At 41.4% G+C, this 24,858-nt stretch overlaps 1 protein-coding gene across 5 annotated transcripts in view; it reads right to left on the bottom strand.

Moving 5' to 3' along the window:
- The window catches only part of LOC127607461 (MICOS complex subunit mic25-b-like), a 50,489-nt gene that overhangs the window by 14,994 nt on the left and 10,637 nt on the right, over positions 1–24,858 (bottom strand). For 4 of the 5 annotated variants that reach the window (XR_007964081.1, XM_052075803.1, XM_052075805.1 and 1 more), the window contains 3 exons: positions 23,375–23,458; positions 16,386–16,456; positions 9,790–9,925 (listed from right to left, as the gene is read on the bottom strand). Coding sequence is in view for 4 of the 5 variants with exons in the window: in XM_052075803.1 (XP_051931763.1) it covers positions 9,790–9,925; positions 16,386–16,456; positions 23,375–23,458 (291 nt within the window). In the remaining variant the exon portion in view is untranslated. Of the gene's footprint in view, positions 1–365; positions 705–9,789; positions 9,926–16,385; positions 16,457–23,374; positions 23,459–24,858 lie in introns of those variants that run through there. The other variant, XM_052075806.1, reaches the window with a different exon arrangement.

The raw sequence follows: 24,858 nt of genomic DNA, 5'->3' as shown, positions 1-24,858 counted from the left end.
ACCATGGCAACAGCAGCAGGGACAATATGTGGCCTGTCCGCCTTTTGCCTCACGCGCATCCGCACATGCACCATCTCGTGACCACATAAATGCACAAAGGTTTACTATAGGGGAAAGACATGATTAACACACAAACACACACACACACACACACAGACACACACACACACGCGCATTAATACACGCTCACTTCAGCATTCATCGGTCCTCCACTTCTCTCTCTTAATGAAATCACAAGCACGGCACACAATCAAGCCTCTGGGCCTTGTAAGACGGGTGCACATTTCCCATTTCCAGTTGTTATTAGCATGCTGTGACGAGACAGCCATGGCACACATTCACAAACAACACAAAGGCACACAACCTGTCGTCTCATCACTGCTGGATCACCTGGATTTATTTCTGAGAAGGCACGGGTGTGCCTGCGCAACTTGACAATAAATCAAGGCTTCATATACTCCGGAGAGACAAATCAAGATAATACATTCAAAAATGAAGAAGAAAAAAAAGTAAAGGATGGTAAGTGAAGGAGGAAGAGGGAAACTCTTCAGTGGTGGCGGCTAAATAAATAAATGGATGGATGTCTAACAGAAAGCATCGAGGGAAGCAAGAATTGGATGCATTTGACACACTCCCGCTTCTTCACGTCTGCTCGTCATGCTTTTCTTGCTTGGGGCTTCTCATCCGTGATTGGTCGGTGAGATCTGCAAGACAGAGACGGAAGAACACAAGAACAGAGTGGCGCGTTTCAAAACTTGACATGATTCCAGCGTAAGAACTCACGTAGTCGAGTGCTCAATGCGGTTATACAAAGGAGGTCCTAAAACGGGGTCAGTCAAACAAGCTCGAAAAGACCACAGTATGCTTTTCAGCTGCTTACCAAATCAACCATAAAGTCTAGAGCTTCTGGCTATCTTAACTTGTTTATTTGAACGGTTCGTCCATGGCTACACACTGATGTGACGGCCTACTCATGAAGAAGGCCGACTTGCAGCAACCACAGCAGCACGAGGCTGAAAATAGCCAACTGTGAAGTGTTGCTTCGTTTAAATTTTGATCCACTGTCTGTGCAGTCAATAATATGCTTGCGCTAGCTAGCAAAGACATAATCGGAAGAAATATTGTCTTGGAAAAAAAAAACACATTAAATGGTCATTAGTGCATCCGTTTTAAGAGTTACGGGAGTGCGTATCCTGCCAAGTGCAGTGTGAAAAGGGGTATGGGTGAATTTAATTGGTTTGAACCACTGCTGCACTTGATATTTTTACAGCAGTCAACTCTTTACATGTAATAAAAGTGTATTTTATATATTACACTTTTTCATGACTTGCTCTGGCACAAAAAGTTCCAAACCGGGTTGCCTGCAACCTTAAAAATGCCACTGTAGCCGTCGGGGTGGGGGGTGGGGGAAGAGATATAACCATTAAGAATTATGCTAGTTGGTGCAGAGAAGGAGCTGCTCAATGCTGAGCCAGTTGCTGCAGGGTGCGACTAGACACAGCCTGTGTCAATACACACGCGAGCACACAATCACAGGAGAAGACGCAGGGTGACAAGGTTAGTGAAGCATTAGCTTGTGGCTGCTGGGGAGGCAAGTTGGCATGCAAACTACCTCGATGCTCGCCTGGCAAGCAGATATGCTGGCGGGCAGGTTAGTTGCTTACTTGCCAAGTACATCCGAGGGCATCGCAGCCTGTGCCATCGAATTGGGAGACGAGCGGCAAATGTGACAAGGGGACTTAAGCTTTACTGTTCCACTCGCGTTCGGAAACATAAAAGGCAAACCGTGTTTGTTTGGTAACGTGCTAGCAAAGGCACTATTTGTGTGAAGGCAGTTCTATTCGAGGGTGAGCGCGAGTCACCATTCTCACCCGGATACTCCACGATTTGATGGGACATTATGTCTCATGCATAGTGTATGAAGTCATTCCAGGATTTTCAAGTGACCCCAAGCACCTCCCGCAGCACACACAGCTCAATATGATTCCTCTTGAGCACAATTGGCCCATCGCCATCCACACTTGGATAATTTAATGACAGAGGAAGTTTTTTTTCTGCCCGACATCTCGAGCAAGGGGGAGGGCAGCTCAAGGTGTGCCCTAGATTAAAGTCTACACTGCTCTGCTATGTAAACGCCACATACTGAGACACTTGAACAAAACTGTGAGAGTCTATTGTGGGGAGGGGGGGAGTTAGATTTAAACTGTTTTAAGGGCATTCATTTTATGCACAATTTGTAAATAATGGTCACGTACTTGCTATGAAAGAGAGAAAACAACACATTGCTCTGTGGGGGTGTTGGAGAGTTATAGATTGATATGTACGCTTATACTCATTATCTTATTGTTAATGCTTAGGTCACAAGATATTATTGTGTTGAGAGGTTTAGGATGTCATGGAACTTGGGGTCCAAATTGCAGAGCATGAAATGAATCGTATTATATAAAGTATTATACATATTTCCAAATGAAGAGCCTCACTTTTAGATGTATTCGGGATTAAACTAAAAAGTTGAGAAAAAAAACCCAACTTCACTTTGATAGCACTTTGAGATGAAAAAGGTTGTTCATGTTCGATGTAAACAGAAGACCCTCTTTTTTTTCCTCACCCCCACCCACACACAAACTACACATGCCAAAGAGGCAATTCTTCCTCCTGCTAGTTTCCATCCAATTAGTGAGCGGTGTGAGGTGTCTGAGAATTGTTGTGTTGGTTGACTGGAAATCTAATTCAAACGGCGGTGGTGTCAAAGCAACATGATTCACGTGCAGGCTGTGTTAACACTTCCGCTGTCATCAGCTAACAAGCAACAGAGACAGCGCAAGCACACCTGAACGCACACTTGGCAACATATAAAGAGACACAGGTGAAGGGGGGGTGGGGGGGGGGGGGGGCAGGGGGCAAATAAATAAATAAATAAATAAATAAATAAATGCTCACTCACTCGAAACTTTCTCTGTGAAAAACAAAAATAATAGACAACTAGAAAATCAATAACTGTCTTCTCTGCTCGGCGCAAAAGGCACTCAGCTTGCCTTTTCTCTTGGGAGGCCAAGAGACAGTTGCCAGGCAAACACTGTCAATCAGACACTTATCGTGGAGCTATGGTTGTGTGTGAGTTTTTTTTCTCCCTGTTTTTTTATTTTTTTAACAAAACACAAACAAGGTCACTGATTAGACTCACTGTTAGGCCATCTCGTGAGTTAATTGGTTTTGTCCTTTAGATGCAACAGCACCGACGGTTATTCAATCATTTTGGATGTATGTTTGACGCATGCATCGGTTTTATTGACTGACTTAATTGATTTCGCTTTCACTTGGGGAGAAAGGATCCGAATGTAATCAGATGAGAAGTAGTCAAGTATGGAATATGAAAACCGCTTTGGAAAACATTGGGAGACTGTTTTTCTAAAGTAACAACTGAGTTATTACTCTAGTCTTTTTGTAATTTTGCCACCGTGAAAATGACTACACTCGTCCATTCATCCATTTTCTATACCACTTGACCAAATTGTGGTTGCAAATCAGATGACGTCAAGTCAGAGGCAGGGCACACCCAGGACTTGTCACCGGTCAATCACAAAACACATAACTATTCACACCAATGGGGAATTTACAATGTTTGATTAACCGAAGAAACATGTTTTGGGGATATGGGAATAAACCGTAGTATCTGCAAAAAACACTCACCAGCACAGGGAAAACACACAAACTCCATAGAGAAATTCCAATGATGAGATACCATAAGGAAGACATACAACTACTAGTCCAAATTGGTGCCCAGACTTAAATTGGTCAATTCATTTTGTTGAACTTTACAATATCGAGTGTAAATGAAGTGACAAAGTGTTCAGTGTTTAGGTGCCAGAGCTAATTATCGCATTGATTGTCATTTCTCGCACAAAAAAGAAAAACTTATAACCACGTGCAAGCATGCTTGGGCAACCACTATGTTAATGACAGTGAATATCACTAATTCGATCTGTCGTGATGAGTAAATCTTTGGTCGCCGAGTCACAATTCTCCAATAAAGTGTGCCCGGCATGAAATGAAGAAAATCACATGACAGCTGAAACGTGGCGGTGGGAAATTGATCACACGATACATTGAAGTGGAGAGCAGAGGCAAAAGGCGAGAGGTTTAGCTGGCTGTATGATATAGCTTTCAGCCAAGGCTGCGGAGGATAGGGGTGGGGTGGGGGGGGGGGCAGTAAACGGCTAATCTTGATGTGGTCTGTGCCTTCGCGGGATGGTCGCCTTGGTGATGATGGATGACAGAGAGGTGGGATGGAATACAGAGAGATAGAGACACAAATATTGATATTCACACATGCTTGCCTAGGTCAATTTTCTACTTTCAAGTGTGTCACCAAGCGCAGGCATCTTGGAGGAAATTCAATAAATAACAAGCTTGACGCAGCGCCGTTACAGCTACAGCAGCCTAACAAACAGCCAATCAAAATGCGCATGCGCTCTCACACACACAAAAAAATACATTTCCAGGTTTTAAGCTATCGAGGACCAGTCAGTCAGCATGTACATTATACATGTATTGTATTGTTAACAATATTCAACTGTATTTACAATTTCATATGTACCTGTGGATGTAACGGCGAAGCTTAGCAGTCTGTCAACAAAAGTGATGCACGTGGCACCGGGTACAGTTGGTAAACGAGGATGAGGCAGCCTCTCAAAACATCCGCACATACTTTTTTTTTTTTCCATTTACCATGTGACTCACAATGAAAGCATTGGAGTCAAAAATATACAGTGTATAACCAGTTATGTGTTGTGTTATTGAGTCTGGTGTGTGCACGCAAATCAAATGTTATGCTTGTCCGGCTTCACAATAAAGACCATTTTATGTAAACTAACTGCTTCTTTCTTGTCACAGCGCACAAAAACAATTTGCAGAAAAGAGTGTTTGCCATGATGGGGTCAAACTTTTTTTTTCGGCTTACATTCGCCTTCTACTATGTGCTATTCTAGCACCCAAAGTTAGAGACAAGCCGTACATTGTTCCTCTGTATATGAATAACAGTGAATGTCACTAATCAGAAATTCAATTTTGACTTCTCATCACATATGCATTTAGAAATGCACATGTTCCACGCACTTGTTGCCGCAAAATATTCCATAATCACTGTAAAACTGGAGTGGCACTTAATCGCGCATCTCTGAGGCCAGCGCACGCTCACACATCGGGGTGGACAAAATGCTTCCTCCAGGAGACTGATGGGTTTAAGTGGGTTAAGAGTGTGGAATAAAAAGGCAAGTGTCTCTCAGATGCTGTGGGCCCCTGTGGATAGCAATAGCATTTGCATCCCGCAAATGGTTGGCAGTGGAGCCTCATTGAGTGTTGTGGAGGAGGGCGATGACACTTGCAGTAAGTGGTGGTCTGAGAAACATTTGTTCTTCAATGTGACTTTGACAATGGGGGTTTTTGTTCGATGTTGAAAGAGAATAGATGAGGACAGGAAACGCCTTTCAACTCATGGTTTGAAAGTAAGGCTATCCAGAAAACATAATTGTGACGGACAATTAACTTTAATATTTAACAGTATACGAACAACTCATACGGTGTGCAAGAGTTAAAACGCTCGCAATCTACTGATAACCATGGCTTTAGTAAACTGACATTCACACCGCATCATTAAGCACACCACACACATACCTGAGGTCCCATATGCATGACAATGGCTCAATCCGGGACCTGAACCGATGAGAGAAGCATGGATGGGGGTGATAGCAGAGACCAGGTTTCAGGCCTGTGTGTGTGTGTGTATGCATCAATCATAAAACATAAAAGAACCTTTGAGTGACATACAGTATAATATAAGCTTGGCTGCTGTAGATAGTGAATTGGCAAAAGAACAGAAAAAGTGAGATAAACTCGTGCTTGGATCAGACAATGACATAAGATAGTAGAAAGCAGAATGCTGGTTTGACTGGCAGATTCTTTGACAAATGTAAAGTGGTTGAGAGAAAGTCAGAACATATATGCACAGGAGAGAGAGAGAGAGAAACAAAAATAAAATGAAATGGACCTGATGAAGATGTTGACCAACACAGGAGATTCTTGAGCCACTAATCAGCTGGTCACTGACTGGGTAAATTGCAAAATGCTGGACGCTCATGACCAAAAGGTAGAGTTGTAAATTGCATTTGTGGTTCAGATCATTTTATGAGATGTATAGGATCAGTGAGAGGACATTCATTACCTCTCTTCATTTGTCATTAAAACTCAACTGCTTCATGATTTTCCACTGATCAATATTCGACTTCTTATAGCTGTATGTAAATAATCCTGAAATTCTCCTTAAAACATTGCTCTCGGTTCGTCATCCCAAAAGTTCCAACGTGTCGTTTAACCTGAGAATTATTTCACAACGTATAATTTAATTTTGCTCTTCATTACAAAGCGTTAAGGAGCAAAGAAGAACCTGGCTGCTTTAGAAAAGCCCTTCAGCGCATACACAAGAACAGTGCCTTTAAACTGTCAGGAGGCTTTCGCAAAGCAATAAGCTTTTGTATCGGCTTAATATTCAAATCATAGCTGAGAAATAAAAACGTGTCATTTACATACACTGTATATTATATAATCATCTCAATAACATGCCAGGTATTTTTTCTAAGTCTGTTTAGTGCTGCAGGATTAAAAAAAAAACTACCGGATGAAGTTATCACCTCAACTGTCACTGTCACGCAATAATAAGTTCAATTAATCAAATGTTTAGAGCCCATAGATAAAACCGGACTATGTGTTAATAAAGGGCAATTAACTTTATTAATGGAAGAGGGCACTTTTTAGTTCATAATCGAGCCAGAGGATCTGGCGCTAGTTGAGCTTTAGTGCTTCATCTTGACCACATGTGGAGCAATACTGAAACTTTTATATGTTTGTAAGTGCTGTTAAAGTGTCAAGCAGCTGGCTCAGTCAAAAGTATTAATAGAAAGGCAGACCGGACACACATACGCATACATACTTACGTGTGTGTGTGTGTGTGTGTGTGTGTGTGTGTGTGTATGTGTGTGTGTGTGTGTGTGAGCATGTAGGGGCGGGTAGCACCTGTCATGTTAAGCAAACCTTGCAAAGACGTGACAGAGCTCCATGGCCGGCAGTGCAGATCAGAACTAATGCACTGGCTAATGTGACAAAGTGTGAATTGACAGGCGGGGGAAAGAGGTCTTAATAAGGCTAGATGGATGTGCGGAGGATGGGAAGTGAGAGGAAAAAAAAACAAACAGTGACGGCAGCAGGAATATTCGATGGGCTGCAGAATGGACATGAGCCAAAGTCGGTTGTGGTTTAACAAAGCCTTGAAACAGTCAACATTTTACATTGGCTCCGCGATATCTTCAATCGAACCGCATTTACCACATCTTTTTAAGTTTGAGCCGAGGATAGAGCACTCTTTAGAAGCGTAAAGGTCAACTTGAAAGTCCAACTGTTCAAAAGATTAGTGCGAGTCAGTCTGGAAAACGGTGATATCATCTCATGGCTTATCCTCCTATAGAAAGGTTGAAAAGTTGCCAAGAATGAAACGATTCTGACCTTCCAGTCCTTTGGAATTTTAAGGAAACTTAAATGATTTATCATCCGTGCCATGCATGGACAATAACAGCATGAAGGACAACCATGAAAAATTGTCTAACCTCGTAAAACATGTCCTGACACACATCGATTACACGGCTGCTGTCTCATGTACGGCTAAAGAATTAATTGCAACTAAAAGTCGCAGTTTCCTTAACACTGAACGTTAGAGACCAAACCGGGAACTGAATCATTCGATATGTCTATGCATTTTCTGTGTTGTCTGAAACATTCATTCATCTTCCAAACCGCTCAATCCTCACTAGGGTCGCGGGGGTGCTGATTCTGATTCGTCAAATTGAGAAAATAATTGACAGAATAATACATTTTTTAAAATCGTTAGTGAGCAGCTTTAACATTAAAAATGTGCAGCTAGTCCATGTAATGGGTATCAGAACCAGTATTGGCTAAGCTTATTCATCGATGATTGATGTTGGAACCTGATTGGAACACCCCTACTATTCAGTTCTGTTTCTACCAAGCAATACAGTTCGGTGTACCTTTTTCCCCTTCCGTTCTCAAAAATCACTGTAAAGGGAAATCATATATTTATTTCAAAAGACATGTTTGGGGGGGAAAAAAGCATTCCAAAAACTGAGAACTATGTAGTACTGGCAATGGGATGCAGTTGGATAAAGAAAGGGAGAAAAAAAGTTTTGGATAGTGCAAGGATGTCAAGTATTGTTTGTTTGAGGTTAATGTGTTTCATCCTTACCACGTTGTTTACTTTAGTGGTGCATCGAAGAAAGAGAAAGGGGAAAAATAAACCCACAATGGCGTGCACTGTAAACACAAAAGCATTGCATTGCTTGCTGGAAATGTAGCTAGATACAAGAGGCAGCTGTTATCAAGTCTTAATTTGAATACCCCCCCTCCCTCCCAAAAAAATAGCTGTGTTTATAAACATACATAGAGCGCTTTATCACAAAGAACACCATGCAAGTGGGATTCTTTGAAACGCTTGAAAAGACAATGTGTTTATCGTGAGTGTTTGCCGTGATTTTGTGTACCATTTAAACAGCCAAATTCCCCAGCCATTGCTTTGTGCCTTTTATCTCCTCCATATCGTTGGGTTTTGTCTTTTGGTATTGTTTGTTTGATGGAAAAATGGGTGAAAAATAAGCACTTTGGAGATAAGCTGCGAGTACGAAGACTAATAATGAAAGTGTCAAGAGGGAGCCGAATGCATCTCTCAAGGTCTGAATGGGCAAAATTGATTTCAATAGACAAATAAGGGTGTAATCTTTCTATCAAAAAAGTCCAAACACAAAGGGCGGCTGGAGATTTAAAAACTATCAAATGAGCAATTCTCCTTGCAACGAACCACAGATAAAAGACTCTTGGACTGCAAAAGATGTGTGGCAAATATTGAAAGGATTTTCACCCTTATTCTCACATAAGTGGAAATATCACTCGCCATTTTCTACACTTCTAGCCTACACACGAGCCTAAACACGGAACTCTGATTCATATTGCATTTGTGGACTATGAGTTCAATAGTAAAAGCCACCTATTTTTGTCCATCTGAGGGAGCGGCTATTTTGCCACTTGACGTTGACTGAAAATGACATCACAGTTGATCAGGGATCCGGTAATGATCAATTATGGCTCATCTTGAGAAAACAGGTGCGCTGTTATTGGTCATTACCTGAGCCCCGAGCAACCATGATGTCATTTTCAGTCGACAGAAAGTGTCAAGATGGCTTCCTTCTGAGATGGATTAAAATGGGTGAATTTTGTTGCTTAACACCTATTCCACAAATGTTATATTAATCAGAAGATCTTCTTTAGACTAGTGAAGGTGCATTGAATATATTGTTGGTAAGAAAATGTTGGTTTTGACTTCCCCTTTAAGGCTAGCGGCGGCCAGGTTTAGCCTCATTTCATGAGCTTTTGGCTAACCTCGTTCTTGTCTGCTGGATGCCACTGCGAATGCAAAAGCGCTATGTCACCGGAGCATATCGACGGAACGACGCCGCGTCTGCATTTGTCAAACATACATCGCAATTATCTATGAAGGTTTGAGGTTTAATCATCAACAATTTGATGCTGGAATGGATATTTATTACAGTATGTCCTAGATCCAAATTATGTGGAAGTCCATCACAGATGAACTACAGCACATCAAACTAAAACTAAAAACTTAGTTACGCTTCTCTCACAGGCCACCACCCACACAGGAAGCTTTTCGCCTACCTTCCTGGCTTGCTGGACACAGGTCATGTACTGTTTGGCCAAACTGGAGCAGTGCAGGGTTTGCTGGGGATTTTCTTTGTAACACTGAAGCACCTTGGCCTGCAGCTCAGTGCACACTGACGCGGTCTGCCGGGGCCTGTGCACACACATCCACACGCGCACGTCAACAGCATGTGGAGAGTATTCCAAGAAAGAAAAATGGCGTGTGTGTGCTACCTTTCAAAGTGAGTCCCTAAATGAGTTCACAAGTTGTCTAAGTCACAATTTGTTGGCTCACTTTTGTAAGAAGACAATATAATGCTCATACTTTTTTTTCCCCCCCTCAGTACATGCGAGTGAAATACGCACCTACTTGGTTGCTCATTGTCTTTCAAGTGTGCTTGTGAGAGAATTAGTAAAACATGGATCAAACACTTGTTGGATTTACACATGGTGCTTAAAGTGCCACAATTCAGACATTTTACCACATATGGCACCATTAGGATTCGTGACGCGATAGCGTAAATAGAGAAAAAAGCCGCATAGAATCCGTTCTGCGGTCTCCCTGCATTCACTGACAAATACACACAATTAATTTGTTAGCATGCGCCCGTGAATTATGTCTGTGCGGCAGATAAAGTGTACACACTGAAAGGGGTAAGAAATTGCTCTGCGGCGGCATGTGCATTGCGCGTTCGTGTGTGTCTGCGGGTGTGTGCGTGTGTGCAGCGGAGGGTAGAGAAACAGGATTAAATTAATCATTGGAGGAGAGAATATTCATGAAAAGAGAAGTGAGTGCAACCTGAGCGGAGGTGAGAAAGAGAGCGAGGGGTGGAGGAGTGGAGGTAAATGTGGCAGTGACGTATTAAACGACAAACCCTTTCAGCATTGCACAGCCCATAGGGAAAAAAAATTGCACTTCACATCTGCTACATTCTTTCATGCACTTCTTGGCCTCATCTGACAGGGTCATTTAACAAGGGCGTTGTCCAGGAGCTACCCTATACAAATTGTGTTGAAAATAACAGTATATATGTAGGTTTGCGAAGTATTGGCTGCATGTAAAAAAGACGTTCTTTAGAACGTCCCTGATAATGACGATGTAACACAGTCCACTAAATGGGTTTTTAATGGAGGTGCTGTATGCTCAAAAGCTACGGCAGCCATATGCCCTTGACCCTCAGTCTCCAGATCTGAAATGGAATTGGAATACTGTACTCGTGGAAGCACTGACGTGTGAGATGGTATTGTTGTGTTAAATTGCCAAATGATGAAATGCAAAGAGAGAGAGAATGCATTCACACATATCTCACAGTCCATTTTGTTTCGCCTCAGCACATCCCATATTGACAAAATCTTGCTCAGGTTTCTTCCGCGGTGAGTTTAAGATGCAGCTGTGTCAGCTGTGTAAATAGTCGAACATCTCAATGCTAAACACATCACTCTACAAAACCATGTGTTGTGGTGTTTGCACTCATAACACTTTGAGTTAGAACTACGTGTATCGGTACTGTAGTATTGCATTATCCGGCAAAGGCTTAATAACATGTCTTCCAAATACTCGTCTGTGCAGGACTAGATTATTTTGACATTAGCATTCATGGGAAACCTTTCCAAGAGTTATGCCATGCACTGTTTCTTTCCGTTTCCACTTCACTTTTTTTTATGTAGCACAGAAGTGATAATTCTTTGCAGTCGTAATCAAAAGAGCACGACGCAAGCAAACCATATTGTGCTGCCTGCCGCAAACAACACTCCAACAAAAAGGTATTGAAAAGTGAGACGCGGGTAGGATATTTTGGGATCCTTTACACTGGAATCTGCTGCTTGGTGCACGCAGAGTTTAATATTATACAGAAAAAAATATATAAAATATATAAACAAGTGAATTGAACAATTGAAACATCACAATTTTCGTCAGTACGTAAGATGAGGACTCTATGAAAGGAAAGAGCGAGACAAGACAATTCTCCCACGTTGATGATTGCACCGACATCAGCATCTACAGAAATGATCGAAATCATTGCGAGATTGTGCGAAAGCGCACGCAGTTGCGGAAATATCAGGAATGCCTGCAAACGCACGGGCAGATGAGCGCCGTAATTGTTGTTGAGGATCTGATCTGGGTCTGGAGGGGACAGAGGATGAGCCCTGATATTAGGGAACACTAATACTAACAATACAGCGATGATGTTGATTGATGGGAGTTTTTGTCTTTAGTGGTCTGAAAACCTTTTGGAAGAGTTTATATAGCACGAGGATGATTACACCAGGGCTTGATGTCTGACTTTAGATTCTGACAGTTGTTCAGGATTCTGAATGAATCACTAAAAGGAAGCGATAACAGCTACAATAGCCCCAAGGTAATAATCCGAGCTCAAGTGGGGGACCGGGAGGGGGCCGGAGGGGACTAATTCTTTTCTCTATTCATGAAGAGAAACTTTATGACAGCAGGAGTGTTCTAATAATGGAATCTGAAGCAGAAAATTGTCTCCGCTAATCTGCAGCAACTGCCTCGTTTGACTGAAATTAAAGGTGAGCTCTTATTAGAAAACTATTAGCCGCTTGGGCTTGTTTGACAGCGACAATTTTGCACCAAAAAGAAGCAAAACAACACTCCGGTGGCTGTCTGCCTGTGATGTTTTGCATAAATATGTGCAGAGTTGGGGGAAGAAAGATTAGGCTCCAATCATTAAAGTTTCCCCATTCTTATTTGTCTCACCTTGGCAGCGTGTGGTTGATGCAAAGAGAGCTTAGGTTCTAAATTGCCACAAAGCGTGACATTGGGGAATAAAGCAATAAGAGGGAAAGGCAAAGACTGTTAAGGCGTAACATTTTATTATTCCTTCTTTGTCTAAGTCGGTGCTGTTTGTGTGGGAACGGTTATTAACGTAAGATGACAAGGATTTGCGCTCCTTTAAAGCAGAAGCCGTGGCTTTCTATCTTCCATTTTTAATATTACGCTGAGTGAAGGGGAAGAAAGGAGAGGATCAAAGATGTCAGGGCTCGGGCGAGATTAAAAGGAATTAGGGTGCACGCATCTTTTATTGTACAATGCTTTGAATGGAAGTTAGACGATAGTGTCGCAAGGATAACATTGGCAACAATACGTGCCAGTTATTAAAACTCACACTCGCAAACGCCACAGCGCATCAGTGGCTAATACTTAGTTCCTAAAGCCATCCGAGGACTGACACAAAGTACGTTAGGGTGCTTGCGACTGACTTATTTTAGGGAGTCCAACTGAAATATCCCTGATTACTCCCACTCTTGCCAAGTGATGCACTTGCTAAATGTCAGTCTCCAACAAGTCTTACGTGAGACTGCCAATGCAGGATTTGAGCAGGTAATAGAAATGCTCTGCCGTGGTTCTAAAACGTTGAAGCCAGCAAACATTGTGAATGAGTGGCCAGATTGATTAGCAATGCAGTTTTGCTGAGAAGTGCGCTGCATGTTTAAAAAAAAAAAAAAAAAAAACAAGCCTGCAACTTTGCACAAGCAGCGGCACATTTTAATATGAAATCTTTTCAGCAGATTTTCAGCCTATTCTTCTTTTGTTGTTTGGTAATGCTGTATTTTATCGAGTTTGATAAAGTTGAATTGTTAGAGTCGGAGATGTCTAATTTCAACTATGGTCATTTGGTTTTGCTATTGTGGCTGCATTTTCAGCGGAACTGCAGATGTCACAGTTAAATATGTTTCCTGATTACATTTGTGTTGCCGTATATTTTGGGTTTAACACATTTTGTATTTAAATGTCCAATGGGGGTCTAACCTAACCCTTAAGGCATTTAAAAGCGACAATATGGATGTCTCATGGACTGTAGGAGTGCGAAAAGGAGATAGCAATGTAGGAGGACAATTTGCACCGTTAGCTGCGCTGATTGATCCCCACCAAACTCACTTTGAGGGACTGTAGGGAAGTGCGATGATGGAAGCGGATAAGAGGAGGGTTTCATTAAAACAGGTGACATTCAGGAACAAGATAAGGTGCACATGTGCCCGCCTGTTTGCGTGTAACATCTATTTGCTGATAACATTTCAATCAGCAGAACTTCAGTGGTCGAACGACTCACTCAAATTGTGGCTGACGCGAGCGAGACTATCTGGCATCACTTGCCTTTTTATTGTCAAGCATTTCGATTCCACGGGTTGACGCTGGATTTTAAGCATCTACTCTTGGAACAGTGCCTTCGAAAAGTTGCTGAGATACATAAAGCATGCCAGCCGCAAGAATTGTTCATCGGACGCATGACGGTAACACGCCTCCAATGCACTGCGAAGCCGAACTGCAGAATAAAAGCCAATCAATGAAAATATTTTTGCAGGGTTAAAAAACTATTTTGAATTCACAAGAGAAAAATGAGGGGGCGGCCGAGCGGTTAGTGCGTCGACCTCACAGTGCAGAGGTCATGGGTTCGATCCCGGCTCCAGCCTTCCTGTGTGGCTTTTGCCTGTTCTCCTCGTTCCTGCGTGGGTTTTCTCCGGGTACTCCGGTAAAACATGCATGGCAGGCTGATTGAACACTTGAGGTGTGAGTGTGGATGGTGGTTTGTCTCTGTGTGCCCTGCGATTGGCTGGCTACCGGTTCATGGTGTCCCCAGCCTACTGACCGAAGACAGCTGATATGGGCTCCAGCAACCCCCGCAACCCTTGTGAGGGTAGAGTGAGTCAGAAAATGGATGGATAGATATACGAATACTAAAATGTTCAATTGCTGCATGCACTGAAAAATAATGGTCTGTTTATTTTTTCGGGGCAAAAAAAAGTGCATTATTCTGGAGTATTTCATCTTCCTGGCCAAGTTTCATCCAAAATGACAACATAGTTGAACAAATGATTTGTTAATACTCTCACTTTGATTTTCCACTTTTAAATTAAAGCGAGGAACTCGATGAAAACAAAGCCTTATTGAATGCATCAGTTATATAAAAACGCACGCTAATAACAAACATCAATGGAAGAGGACAAGCATCTCTTGTATTATTTCTCTGCATGTGACCGTTGGTCACAGTGAAGGGAAATTTTTCACAGGGGGTGGGAGGGAGGCAGCAAGAAAACTGCGCGCTGCATCAAACATTGCAGCAACCAGAGTTAGAATACAGCAGCAGGTGGGGCTTTTTTCTCATTTCTAGCCGTGTCTCATCAAATGTTTCAGAAATGTGGCAATGAGTGGTATTGGCTTGGCGTGCTTTGAACACCAGTTAACTTGGTCATATGCGCGTTTCCCAATGGAAAAGTCAATGGCGAGAAGAGAGTTTATAATTACTGAAAATTCTTTTGGCATGATGAGTCGCCTGTCACATTAATTTTTTGGTCATTATTTTAAAATAGACCCTTTAAAAAAAACAGCATGAGTGGAAAAAAAACAGTTGCCAAGAAGAAACGGGAGCAGCAGAGAGAAAGAAAATGTTGACAAGTGAAAATGACATTATAAAAGATGAATTTAGAGCACAACTTGGAAATAGAGGCCAACACAATGCCAGAAGAAAATAGGGAGAATAGCGCTGCCTTTCAAAACTTCACCCATCCTTCTGCGGCGAGTAAATAGAATAATTACTGGATGGTCAGTGCAGTGTGAAATGACAGTGACCACAGCACAATGAAATGCTGACCAAATGCAGACAGAACATGACAAGCACACAGCCGCCTGAATACAGAGCGTGCCCTTATGCGAGATTGTCAACGTTGGCACTGCAAAATAATAAATAATAAACTGAAGATTGTGGCGACACAAACTACCAGTAAAATTGCACTCAACTGATCTTGTAACCTTTTTTTTTTCAATGAACAGTTCCCCAACAAAACCCACCTAACATAATAGTGTGGACCGAATTTTGGGCTTGAATTGTGCGAGCAATGGGGCAAGTTGAGTGAATAGTCGTGCATGCCAATGAAATGCAAAAATGTTAAAGTGGATTTCCTGGTTTTTTTCAGGCATACATTGCATCGGAGGAGGATTATGGACAAATAGATTTCTGCTTATTAGCTGCTACATGACCATCATTGGCACATACAAAGAAACAGGGAACATGAACTGGATTGGCCTCTCTCTTCTTTCCCAGAAATGGCTAGACAAGGCAACAGGGTGAAAACTGGCATTGCCTGCAGATGGGCATTGCCAATTTGGCAGCACTTCAGCAGTGGATGAAACAGACTTGCTTTTTTTTTTTTAAAAGCAGGTGAGCTTTGAGCTCTGCTATCCCACGGGAAAACATGTTCTTTTAGGGACATCATGCCGTTTGTGTTTTCCATCAGCGGATTGCAGCTTCGCACTGACTCAACCATTGAAAAGACCAACTCTGTTGATATTTTAAATGCTTTTAGCAAAAGACACAAATGACATGAATCATTCAATGCTGAAAATTTGAAAGAGTTCAACATGTCTATGTACATTCTGGTTCACAGATTGGGGTATCATGTCAGTTTCTCTCCAGAGCAAAGAAATAATATTCTTCACCAGCAAAGGTAATTGAATAACAAGCCAAAGAATAAGGTGGGGCATTCAAGAAATGTACTTACCTAACCGAAATCTATCTACTGAGCCATCTAATATAGAAAAATCACTAAATTTGGCCCTACCGTAAAAGGCAGAGAACCTAAGTCAGAGCAGTTACCTGATGTGAGCCTCTGCTTTGGTGGCTGCCTGGTTGTACTCTTCAGCCGTCTGCTTGTAAGCTTCAAGGTTCTGGAGGTAAAGACACAGACATAAAGAGGTGTGAGAAAAAGATTACACCCGGGAATATTAAATTACTGTTGATATTCTGCTTCTGAAATCACTGTTGCGTACGCAGCTTTTAATAATGCAACTTCTATTGCACATAAGAGATTATTACCGTACGTGTTTAAATTAAAATGAATGAAATGACAATTGGTTTAGGACAGATTTTAATATTTGAGCACTAATAAGGTAACAACATAAGCGAAATGCTAACGCATCCGGAAAAATGTCAAATGCTCCCGGAATTGGAGACCTTTGAATCCACAGCAAAAGCAGCTAACGGAAATGCCGATGGCCAGCTGATGGGCCACAATGCTCTGTTTCATGTTGGGAGAGTGGCATTTAAACCACAATTACTGCACAGAAAGAGCTTATGCCATGCGGGCAAGGTCATACGCAGGCCTTCTTGACGGGAGTAATCAGCGGTGACAGCTTTTAGTGTACTACATTCAAACCTTAAACACTCACAAGAGAATGCAATTACAAGGAAAAATTCAAAGTCACTTTCCATCTTGTACAACGTAACCAACCATCACAGTCAATATCCAAAAGATGTAATGTGCTGTACAATTCTGTCAAAATATTCAGGAAAACTATGCCCCCTCAAAAAAAAAAAATCAAATTCATCATCAGTTACAAATAGTTAAAATTGAAATGGCGCTGATCAATATTTTTAAAATATTCCAAAACGGTGTCATCATAGTGCCATTGCAACACGTTTTGGGTCATCCCTCTTGTCATCGTGCCACACACAATCTTAAGGAAGCATTCGCATCTTTAAACAAATAACTGCAGCCCAGGTGCTTTTACTTAATTGTTCCCAACATTCCAATTGACTCGGTGATAGCGGAGGAAGATAATTGAAATAAGTGAGCAGGCAAAGAAATGGGATCAACAAAACGCCCTTATGCTATCCTCCTGTCTTCCGTTCTCCCAATTCCCCCTGGTCATTCTCATATCTCTTTATTTCACACTGATCCACAGATCCCAACGTCTGGTGTTGGAAAAGACTTCAGACATTTCACAGATACAGTTTCCTTAATCCTATCGGCAAGTATGAACTGCGGTGTAATAGTCTGCCCTCGATACTTTGCGGATCTTCATGAAAAGCCAGCAATATGGTGAATGCTGATATTACAACTTGAAACTGTATAGTGCAACCTCACTTTTCGCAGGGGAAAGGCTCCACAAATAGTAAAAATTCACGTATAAACTGACATGCCCATGCATTCTATTCTATTTTTTTTTAACATTGATCATCCTCCAAGACCCATTTCCCGAGAAAATTGTCAGAAAAAAAAGCTATGAGAAAAAAAAAATCGGATGTTTGCATATCCGATTGATCAATGACTTATTTAAAATTTAAAAAATGTAAATTTGATTATTTTTTTTTTACAAAGGATTAAGTAGGCCTTTATTTTGTAATGTCAACATGCAAAAATCGGATGTAAAATTGGCAGATTTTTGCTGATTTGAAAATGGCTATTTAACAACTTTAATTTCTCACGGCTTAAAGGAGATGAAAACCCTTTAACATTGGTTTATTTTAAACAGAACAAGTAGGGGAATGATAATATAATAGAAATTCTATTTTCATTTAACCTTAAAATTTGGGTCAAGATGGAATATCCCAATTTTTTGTAATGTTTTGAACCAATTTTGTTATTCAATGTTGGTCAAAATTGAATAACCCTTTTTTTAAGAGTGTAGCAAATGATGTGTGTTCTCGGTCCATTCATTTATTTTGCACTTGTCTTCAGTAAGGCCATAGGTTAGCTGGAACCTTTGGTAGCCGACATTGGCCGGGAGGAGCGGCACACCCTGGACTGCTTACCAGTCAACTGTCGAGCACAAAGACAAAGAACCATTCACGTTCACATTCACAACTCAGAAAAAATTACAACTTGTCCATTACCTTGTCAAGCATGTTTTGGGAGCAAGCCGGAGTATCTAGAGAAAACCCACACATGCAAAGGGACAAGTATGTTTTTCCCCCACTAGTTTATAACCTTCACTTTCTGTTGAAAGTGAAATTTCGGGAAGGGCTGTGTGATCGTGTTGACTGGGAGGTATACAGTGGCTCCTCAATTGGGAGTAAGTGGGGGATGTTTGCATGAAGCTACATTTTGCATTAATATTATGATTTATTTTTTGTCGTCGAGCGTAAGAACAGACTAACAACCCATACTCAGGTCGTTGACATCAGAGGAATGTCAACGCTATCAGTAGCTCGCACAAAAACCAAGCTCTCCACGGTCATTTGCACATTTGGGGACAAAAGCCCAAGAGAGAGACCATCAAGGGGAATGATAACCCTCAACAGGAGGAGGCTATGTTTTTTATTTTTTTTTTTTGGGGTGGGGGGGCGTTGGGGGTGTAGGAAAGGCTCACGGAGGGGATTAGTGTGGGTGCATGGGAGATGAGTGTGTGGGTGTAATCTTGCATACATGCAGGTGTCTGACTAAATCTGTATGTGCGTGAACGGTTGTTCCCATGATACTTGCATGCATCTTCAGACGACACTCCAGCAGCTTTGCATTGAGATGGGATGATGTCAGAGTGTGGAGGGAGTGGGGTTTTTTTTCACGTTCCCTACTCGGACGAAGACAGATTTTTTTTTTTTAAACGGAGGAAGGCGCCAACAAAGCAGGGCAAAGGGGATTAAAAGAGGTGAATTTTAAACCGACACTTGTTTACAGAGTCACAGGCTCTGTTGTCACAGGAAGACATGCTGAACCTGAACAGATTAGGAAGTCCTTCATGAATACACAAGAGTGCCGTCGTGTCAGGGATTGTCTCGTTACGTTTTGGGGTCGTTCCGGTCCTGGGGTATCTATTCGCAAGCTAGCCTCTATGAAGAGGGCGGAAAGGGATTGATACATCACAATTACTTCGGCAGTGACAGTCAAACCTGCAACAGTAAAAACAAATAAACACTTGCACACACTCATTTGTCCCCATGTGGACCCAAAATCCATCTGTAGCCTTTGAGCAAGCACGGTAATCTGCGTTATCGTTCATCCCTTTGGTAAACTCAAACCACACTGTTTGTATCCATCTACTCACACACAAACACACACGTGCACGGAAATGTAAAATGTTGATTCAGTGAAAGATCACACAGCAATTAGTGAGGAAGTCCGCAAATAATCTCGTTGCTCTTACCTTTTGACACATTTGCCCGTATACGCATATGGGTGAATATGTACCGTAAATTCCCGATTATTAACGGCTACTTTTTTCCTCCCAACTGCTTTAAACCCTGCGGCGTTAATGATGCGGCTCATTTACGGATTTTTACAGGCTAACGATCCTCATGCTGCCAATTCATTTAAGGCCAATACCAATTCTACCCATTAGCCCTCTGTAGTGTGCGTTCACAAGAATGAAGGGGTGTCCCAATTTTCTGAGGGCTTTGTCTCAGTGAGAGTTTGGAGATACAACCCGCTAGCTAGCGACACACGGCACTGATGTAAAAGTCAATCAACAATTCATGATTCCTGGCAAGCCAAAACTGTTAGCAAGGTAAGAGAAATTCTCTTTACACCAGAAACATGCAACTAAGGACAATAGATGACAATCTATCACAATTTGCAGGTAACACTTTTTGAGCGTGGATATCAGCGATACGAGGAAGCGCATAATATATAAATACAGAGAAGAAAAACATGTGTTTGAAGGGCGATTTGGGATAGGGTAATATAAACACATGCGTGTTAATCTCAAGAAATGACAGAAGTAATTTTTCAAAAATCTTTATCGGAACATCTGCAAAACACATGCAAATAAATAGAAGTATAAGTGTGGCTTATAGAATGAATTCATTATTATTTTTCTTTTTTTCTTTTTAATTTAGTGGACGCAATTTATATTCAGATGGGCTCAATAGTCTGGAAATGACAGTAAATATGTGGAGGTTGTGTATTATTCATCACTATCTCTGGCAAAAATACTGATGGTGAGGGATAGTTGAAACCCATCTTAGCTGAAAAATGGATACTATGAGCACGGATATTAGTTTAGGACAGGAGAAAACTTGATGCTTAGCTCTTTTTCAGCATTTATGAGTGTGACCCAAGACAGTAGATCACAATTGAATTTTTAAGAGGCCATTAATTTCATTTTAAGGGAATTTTTTTTACAGGTATGGGAGAGTGAAGATAGGCAGAGAAAGGTGGAGAGGGCAGCAAAGGAGACCTGGATGAATTAAGTGCTAGATTGAAAATGGAAGAGAAGAGAAGAGAAGGAGGGCGATAGATGCCTGCTCAGGAGAGACTGTCTGCTTAATTCATAGTCTATATAGCTTCTTTATCTCTTGCTTTCAGTCCCCCATCCACATGCAGGTCAGCTGCGAGCAAGCAAGGGTGGAAAATGTCTAGGAAAGGGGACTGTGGCAGCAAATGCAGAAAGATAGAGCATCCTCCACTCTTCTGCCAATCATTCTCCTCCGTCAAGCATTGCTCGGTGTGCTGCTCGCATGCAGGGAGCCACGCCATCTGACTTAACTATGGAGACGGGGGTTTTTTTTCCCTCAGTGGGTTAAAGAAAGCTCGTGCCAGGAACCAGATAAGGTCCACCCTGCCTGAGATGGGGCCGTGCCGGAAGGTGCGACAGATGGTCTCAAGTGAAAAACTCCCAAAAAATTGTTGAGAGTGGAAGTAAGGACATAGGATGAGCCAGAGGAGTGGCAACATATCCCATGGTACCAATGGAACAAGTGTAATATCTTGGTTCATTACAATTCATGCTGACTAATCCAAATATGCGAACGTATTTAAGTATCAGCAGCAAATTTCAGCAGCGTGAACTCACTGTGCTCAAATCCCCATCCAACGTGTGTATACAGTTTCTATGTTCAATTTTCAGTCATAAAATAAAAGGCAAAGAACGTTAGTTTCAATGTGCACCAAATTTCAAATTTCTGATATGCGTAGCCGGAATAGAAGATCAAAAGTGCATACCATTATTGCAAAATAATTTGATCAACCCATTTTTGTGGCCGATTTGACAAAAGTTTTCCCCCAGCAGTCAACTCTTAAATGTATAAGTTGACATTAGCAACAACCAACATGCTATTTACTTTCAGTCTTTCATACATTAAAAAAAAGGAACACCACATTTTGCCTTGACACCTCCTTCTAAAGACCACCATTTTTAGAGTGCTTCTCTGTGCTCTCATGTCGCCTTTTTTCGTTCCCGTGTGCTGATTTAAGCCTCTTGCATCTTACTGTGTTGTGCATCCATTACTAAGAGCATGAAATCATACACCAGTCTCAACCCCCGAACCTCACAGCCATTTAACAAATGTACTTGGTAAAATGGAAGTCGCATTTATATAACCACTGTGCTTGTGGCTTTTACAGGGTGCAAAATATGAACGTAATAGTGTTGAAGTGGAAAAGAAACATGTCATAATTTTTTAAAAGCACCCAACAAAATACAGTATGTCTTTTATTCTTTGCGCCCCATTTTCGAAGAAAGATTTCAGGGTCGCTACCTAAGGTACAGAGCAAAGCAGTACATTTGATTAGGCACCCGCGGCTCTCCCAGTGAAACGTCTCTTGAGTGCTGGTTTATCGGCACTGAGCTCTGACTCTCACACTCTCATCTGCCCGCTGAAACTTGCAGTTCATTTACATTTTGACTTTGCGATGAGGGCTTGACAATCCTGCGAGAGGGAACAGTGTCTTGTGTCTCTGGGTGAGATTTTACTCTGCGGGGAGTGAGAATTATTGTGATACTCTCAAGGCATGACGACATCCCTGTGAATGCCTGCACCATTTTTGTCTCATTAGGGGGACAATACACGTCAACATTTCAGAGAGCAGTGGTCTGTCTTTCTTCATAAATCGGGCACAGTTTAGTTGAAAGTATTGCAGAAAAGTCCAGACTGCTACTGCGTAAATGTATTCCTTACACATATTTTGCATGTAAGACGTTTATCAGTGAAGGACACTTGCAATGATGGGAAATAACTTTTTTTTTTTAACAAAAGAGTCATGATGCTCGATTTTTTCATAATGAATTATGACTAAAAACATATAAAAGGTAATTTGAGAAAATGTCCTATTTCTGAATGTCTATAACACTGATAACCTTCCGAAATAATCAGTCCCCAAGAACTTTGAACATCACAAGCCAATCAGGTGGCCAGCAGTTATGCTAATACTTCGGCCAATGCTAAATACGATGTTGGTTCACAGTTCAACAGCTGTAAACAAGTCAATAAATTCAGAAGATATGCCTATTTCCTCGCTCAACATTTTCCAAGCCAGGTCCTCTTTGAATTGGCCCTGGCCGCTATTGGAAGTTGGATGGGTTTTATAAGTCTTGGAGGAGGGGGCTATCATAACACGATGCAGCTTTGAGGTCAAATTTTCAAACGAGCCAATGTGCGAATAAGTGAAACTGACTGTGCTCGCCCCGACTCGCATTGCATCAAACACGTCACACCTGTGCCGCCCGGCACGAATTTGAGTAATGCATTGACTTTATATGTAATAGCACCACGAGAAACGCGCAACTCTGAACGCTGCACTACGGCTTCTCCCTTTTGATGCGGGCCACGACAGAAAAACTGAAAAATTACATGAACCAGACAAGATGGAAAAAAAGAGAAGAAAAACAAGGTGTATGATGTCATTATCTGTCAGGTTGGTAAATGTTTCTGTATATGGTGCATATTGTACTGAAGAAGGAAATTGTGAATTGACTCAAAATCGCATTACTTTGCTAAAATTACAAAGTATAAAAATGTGAGATGTGAGCTGATCGCACGTGAAAATAACGATTTAGTGCCGATTCAGTGAAACATGGCGTAAGTTAAAGTGGCGACATCAAAAGAAGGAATACCGTACATCTGGAAAATGGCAATTTTGCTCTTACTTTCTTCTCCAGTATCTCAATTTGATCTTTATAGAAGCTGGAAATGCTGGCCAACTCTTGTTCCTTCCTCTCCAACTGTCTGGCCTGTAGAACAAAAATAAAGGATAGGAACCTGAAGGAAAATTGGAAAATAGATGAAACCTGCAACCTTCAGGGTGAAAGACAATGGAAGACAGGGTGCCACTCTAAATACTAAGGAAGCTAAAACAAGATCCAAAATATCGGATGTCGCATTTAACATCATTTGAAATGTCAATATTTGAATAACAATGTGTCCTTGGGCAAACAATATTAAACGGCCTTTACATTGAAAAATACTTACTGATCACTTCCAGCATGATCATCACAAATCATTATCAAGTTTGTTGGTGCAAAGTACTTGTTGAACAAAATATCGGGGCAAACATCCAATCCAATTAATAAATCCGTCCAACTGTCCAGAAAGGCAAGATTGGATGGATTTGGCTTCATTTGGTTGCCCAAATAATATGCATGGAACTAGAAGTTAACTCTTGCAAAATTTAATCATTGGATATATATATATTTTTAAATCAATGTTTATTTTGAAATGATAATCCATTAATTTGAAAGTTTTGCCCTGAAAATTGTTTACACATAGTTTGTTGGAAAGCAGTGCAGTAAATATCCAAATGTTTTACCTTAACATGATTAACAATTGTGATTACAATATTGATCAGAATAATTGTGATAATCATTTTGACCAGAATCGTTACAGCCTTAAAGTGTCCCAATACTTATGTTTTGACACAAAACACAAAAACACAATAAATACTTTTTTCCTATTCATTGTACAATGGTTCAATGATTTTGTTGTTTACGATGATACTAGTGCAGCGTGTTATACCGGAGACAAATTCCTTGTGTGTTCTACATACTTGGCCAATAAAGATGATTCTGATTCAATATTGTAATTCTAATTATGGACCGAGACCCATGATGACAAAAAGACAAGACAACAAACTGTATAATTGTGTTTTTCTTTTGAGCACTAAAAGAAATACGTTTTTCCAAAATGCCACGAAAATGCTTGGAAGTTCGAATGTGTGCATCTACAGCTTGCAACATAACTTACAAAACGACTCGCGGTGCACGCAGCAGTGGCAGCGAGCGCTGGCAGCGAGCGCTGGCAGCGAGCGCTGGCAAGGCTGATGGTGGCTTTAAGATGAGATGAAATGCTTTAACATGACCAGCGAGTCCAGCTTTTTACAGGTGGCAAGAAGGCTGAAGAAAGAGACGTTGTTTTTGGGCCATGGCAACATGCAAGCAAAGCAAGATAGAGGGTAAATGTCATTGAGGCTCTCTGTGCAACGCAAGACGCAGGTCTAACTGAAGACACGACCGTATGACGGACGGATACCCCGGCTGCTGACGGATGACGAATGACCGACCTGCAAAATTTAGTAAAATGCCTTACTTTGAATATTTAATCATAAGAAATTATGTCGTGACAGGACAGTGTGCTG

Source organism: Hippocampus zosterae, chromosome 9 (genome assembly GCF_025434085.1).
Source record: "Hippocampus zosterae strain Florida chromosome 9, ASM2543408v3, whole genome shotgun sequence".
Classification (NCBI taxonomy): domain Eukaryota; kingdom Metazoa; phylum Chordata; class Actinopteri; order Syngnathiformes; family Syngnathidae; genus Hippocampus; species Hippocampus zosterae.
Note: the sequence above shows the minus strand (reverse complement) of the source record. Positions and strands in the feature narration are given on the sequence as shown.